Consider the following 5,038-nt stretch of genomic DNA (forward strand, 5'->3'; position numbering starts at 1 on the left):
GGGAACCAGAGATGGTGTAACTTGCTGTCCGCCTGATAACATGGAAGAATCCGAGTAATCATCAAATCATCTTCAGGTAGCCATGCTTCCTTGAGGTGAGATGGCCAGTATTCTGCAGCATAGACTAAAAGACTTTGGACCGGGTTGTCTTCGTCTAAAATGTCGTCAGCTCTTTGATCATTTTTGAATTGTTTAACGAGTGACCGTGCCGTCGGCCCGACATCCTCCAAGCAGAGGAATTCAACACGTGTTCGCATCATCTCTCTTTCAATTTTCGGCGGATTAAGACAATGTCCGCCATAGCTCCGTCACCTCTTTCAACAGCTTCTCACAAAGACCTCCAGTCAAACCATCCTGTTCATTGTCCTTGAAGAACAGATTTGACGCAAGCAGGGTCCGCCGAGATCCAGAGCAAACCGTCATGCGGTCTTGTGTGCCATTGTTGATATTGTGGTGTGCCAACACCCATTGACAAGTACCTTCCACCCGCTCAGGATTGATGTCCTTGAACGCTTCGTACGAGCTCGTCATAAATGCTCGAAGACATTGGCGATACTGATCATCATAGTACGGCGGATCACGTTTCTTGTGTGCTGGTTTGTACCTCGTGAAGGTGCCCTCCCAGTAAGCTCGATTGCTTAACTAGTCGCTCATCGAGCGAAGCTATAGGGTAGTTCGAACATTAGGTATATGTGAGAATACACTGACACAGAACTGCATCATTATCCTAACTGATAGGTTGTACTTACCCACTATGTCTTGGAGGGGCCTTTCCATCTTCATTTGCGTCGGTGAGATGTATTGAAGGAATTCTTTGGCGTATGATGCCGCTGTCATCGCTGCATATGCGTGCCATCCCTCATTCTTGTGAGCGTCTGCATAGTCACAGATACCCCGGATGACCAGACACGGAAAATCGTTCACTAGTCCGGCCGCCTCCACCTCCACACATAAGGCACCAAATTCATCCCGCAGTCGGTCTCGCACGGTTGCATCCTTCACCACCTGGTTTCCCGATGCGATGACCCCATAATGGGTTACCGGTATGCGATTCTTACGTGGCTTGCGCTTGTTGTGGGGGGCTTTGCAGTCGTTGATATAATCTGATACCTTACTGGCACGCATGCCGTGTCGTGCCTGGAGTTGAGCAAGGGTCTGCAATAAGAGAGCAGGCGGCTGATTGAGCTGGCCTTTGAGCACAGTATTCCCTCCCTCCTCGGCTTTGCCCTTGTCATAGTTGCACCACCCCTCCCCATGTCTTCTCTGGTTTGCTCACCACAATGTCCCCCAAGCGAATGTCGATACCCTTGGCGAGGTTGGGAATGCCACCACCAATCCCCACCATCAACCCGACACGCAGCGCGGGAATGTCCTCGCCATGTCTCTGGCCACATTGGCCGTAGGCACCAACCCGTCCACCCCTTCGGGCATACATGCTATCGCCACATTGTGCTGATGGACGCGGCCCAACACGTAACTATTGTGATCTTGCGGGTCTTGTCCCCCATCATGTCATCCAGCACGGCCATGGGGGCCGTCATTTCAACGCTCTATGCGCATATCAAGCCAACATGGTAATCAGAGGGGGAAAGCATGGTCGAAGCCGACTCATAGTACGGTTTTTGTTGAGCTTCATTATTCCTGGACGCCGGGGTCAACACGTGCTCGGTCGGGGTTTGCTGAGGCTGATTCGAAGATCCCGTTCTCGGCCTCCTACCGCTTGTTCTTGGCTCTGAGCAGGGAAGGTTCTTTCGAAGACAAAGAGAGCATTTCTGTGGCCAAATTCGATCCTCCGGAAGGCACTTAATACTGTTAGATTTGATACAGTATGAAACACACAGACATAACTTACTTTTTGCTTCGAGATTCTACACTCGTCGCACTTCCTCCTGTTCAGGCGTCTCCGTTTCAACGGTAGGTCCGTTTCGTCGACGGTACAAGGAAACTCGCTCTGCAAACATCTGTCGCGAGATGAGGTGGACTGAGTAAAAAGGCACTGCCACTGCAGGTCAGGAAGCGAAGTGGAAAGTCTGTGCTGAAATTATTTGTCACATTTTAAATGCCAAAGAAAGACTGATGTACCGAATATCTAGGTTTAAGGGTCCACTTACGTAAATGCAGAGTTAAATAAGTCAAAAGATAAGTACTGAAATGAAATATGAATGCCCCAGTATTTATTCGGTGCGATAATTACAGTGCCCTCCTTCGGTGGCTTCTATGTTGATTCGCAGTGACCATGCCTACTGCCAATTTCTACTTCTCATTCCCGTTGAATCTCCACTTTCTAACTCCCTCATACAAATGTCCAAGCTAAGACTTGTCAATACGTGAAATAGGGGTAGTAGCTAAACTTACTCCGCGCTATATTTACTGTAAGTGACCGGAATTGATATAATGATTCATACCTCGAGACCGCTAGCGTGAAGGATCTGTTACCTATTGGAGGGCGCCAAGGCCCTTTCTCTCGTGCTAGTGCTGAGAGTATGATATATGAACATTCCACCATGTTCCCGCGCACAATACAATAATCCTGCAACGTTCTTCCTTTCGAGACCTAATATTCCCGCCAATTCATTTACTACTGATCAGATGATGGTGTGGAGAACGGTGAGAGCAGGGGCATGGCTAATCTATGGCTCACGCTCTGAAGTCCTGAATTTTACCCTGCGATGATGGCATGAGAATCGCCGCATTGACAGTTTATTGCGAGGTCCTATAAATTATTATTAGCTAGATCTTAAGATGGGGCCGTTATTTCTCAAACCTTCGTGGATGTTGCGCCGAGGGTCAGGTCAGGTACCTTTGACTTGCTGGCAATCAGGTACGCTCCGCTAAAATCCATGGACCATCCTCGGGCTAATCGAAATAGGGGACCACGAATCGTACTGTTCTTATATCTAGATAACTCAACACATATTGTTGACTGTGAACCACTGGCTTCTCTCAGAATCACACCGTTGTAGAGTCCATAGATTGGTGGGAAATTACAGTTCTTCTGTTCCGGGCTCCGTCCAGTTAATCGTTGCCAATCACTGAGAGTCAGGCTGACATGGAAGCCTTCCATGATGTCACCATCTCCATCAGCGCAGACCATCTTCAAATCGAAAATAACGTCGAACTTGATATCCTCAATTTCCCCGGACTTGCCCTCGACTTGTAGATGCACGCATTCGTCTCCTGTACAGGCTACTGCACTGCTGCTCAAATTCAGATCGTGGAAAAGGAATGTTGAGCTAATTTCGCTGCGTTTGGATGCTAACCCATGAACGACCCAACATGGATATTTGATACCATGCGTCCCGTGAAAGATGACTCGAGCAACGCCTGCTAATCGAAGTGATGATCCCATGCTCAGAGGATCCATCGCCACAGCTGGACCGCGTCGATATTGCCTCCCCACTGCCGCACAACGATGCCAGTATTCTGAATGACTGTGTAGTTTCTCCATATCGTTCTCATTGAGGGCAATATCTACCGGAATATGCTTCGTAACTGCACATTGTATGACATGAGCTAAGGCAAGCAATCCTGGCTTCGCTAGAGTGATGCTGACGTTGATAAGTTTGTCGCTCTCCCCTTGTAGCTGCAGCTCATGGCCCAGATTGGTTGCATACTTGTAGCTGATCATGCTGAAGCTGTACGATGAACTGTAATACACGCTTACAACTTCGCCTATGCCATTAACCTTGAAAACAGTGGCCGGCATAAAGCTATATAATGGGTCCCGAGGCCGATCTTGTGGAATGTCCCAGCGACCGAAGGGTTTCCCCGAAGTGCCAATGAAGCTCGATTGACATTGTGCACAGCTGCAGTCCTCCTCAGCTTCGGATATACGGTGTGCGATGGTTTGGACTTCTCGAAGGGCGGCTTCATTGAAGAATGTAGATACCGTAATCTTTTCCCCGCCTGAATCCGGCAGGTCTATTTGGAGGGCGCAGTTTGGACGCAGGTGAAATGGGAGAGAGACGCCGAAGGCTTGATGAAGATTGCAGCTAATTTTATCAACCCCTATTTCAGCGTACGGGTAAGACATCTGGTCCAAGAACGTCCTTTCGACATAGTTGGCGTGCTCCGTGTGGCCCGCAAGCGCGTAGACTGGTCTGTCTTTGCGTGACGTCGAGGTTATTAGGTGGGTACATCCGTTGGGCAGGTTGGAAATATTCAAGATAGATAGACCCATGATTGGGGGAAGGTCTTACAGAATGAATAGCTTTGCGTCAATGACCGGATGAAGGACAGGTAGAAGGTGATCGATGGTACTGTAGTTTTAATAGTGGGGGATAGACGTGTTTGATAAAATAGCTTTAAATCAATCGAGACACGTCTTCAGGCCCTGTTCTCATGGGTCTATGCAACGAATCCTGCATCATGACTGATCCGAAGATGAGGAGCGTTTAAGGAGGGGATCCAAAACGCGTGGTGCGGCCCAACCGCCAACACGTTGTCGTAAGCGTCGTCCTGGAATGGAGCAGAATATCGGGCACCCTCATGTTGCCCTACTGGAGAGTGACCGGGGTTATCGTGACTAAAGAAGTAGGCAGCGATGGGTTGAGGAGACATATTTGACGATCAAATGGACGCAAGCAACGTGGCTTGAGACATGGGAAAGCAAGCGGCTTATACTGTAACGAAATAGTGCAATGCACAGAAACCTAGGCCTTAGCGAGGTATCCATGCCAACCTCAAGCGGGGAGTTTAAATCAATAGTCTGCTTACCCATGCAGATTCGATTTGAGGATGGGCCTCGTGGCTTCAATTAGGTTCCGGAAGAAACACACTCATCTTCCTTCACTAGTAGATTTATCAGACGCTGGGACATTTCACTGACGTTGGTTCCTTTCTTTACGAGTAACTGCAGGTCAAGAAGGGTGGTCATGGCCCCGATGCGGGCTGCTCGACTAGACACCCAACCATACCATCATTCAAGACAGCCTTAGGTCCATTAGAATGCGAGCGTAGGAGAAGACTCAACGCCTCAGACCCAGCTTTCAAGAAGATCCTCAGCCACGCTGTGTTCATCTGCAAAGTGACACGGTTT

The 5,038-nt window shown here is 48.9% G+C and overlaps 1 protein-coding gene across 1 annotated transcript; it reads right to left on the reverse strand.

The window, feature by feature from the left end:
• Positions 1–708: 708 nt before the first annotated feature.
• A1O9_13155 (uncharacterized protein) lies at positions 709–1,435 on the reverse strand (the record flags this gene model as incomplete). Its single annotated transcript, XM_013397929.1, has 2 exons — positions 709–1,155; positions 1,277–1,435. Coding segments are annotated over 2 exons (606 nt in total), but the record flags the coding sequence as incomplete, so codon positions are not given.
• Positions 1,436–5,038: the final 3,603 nt, after the last annotated feature.

Source organism: Exophiala aquamarina (genome assembly GCF_000709125.1).
Source record: "Exophiala aquamarina CBS 119918 chromosome Unknown aczIA-supercont1.95, whole genome shotgun sequence".
Lineage (NCBI taxonomy): Eukaryota > Fungi > Ascomycota > Eurotiomycetes > Chaetothyriales > Herpotrichiellaceae > Exophiala > Exophiala aquamarina.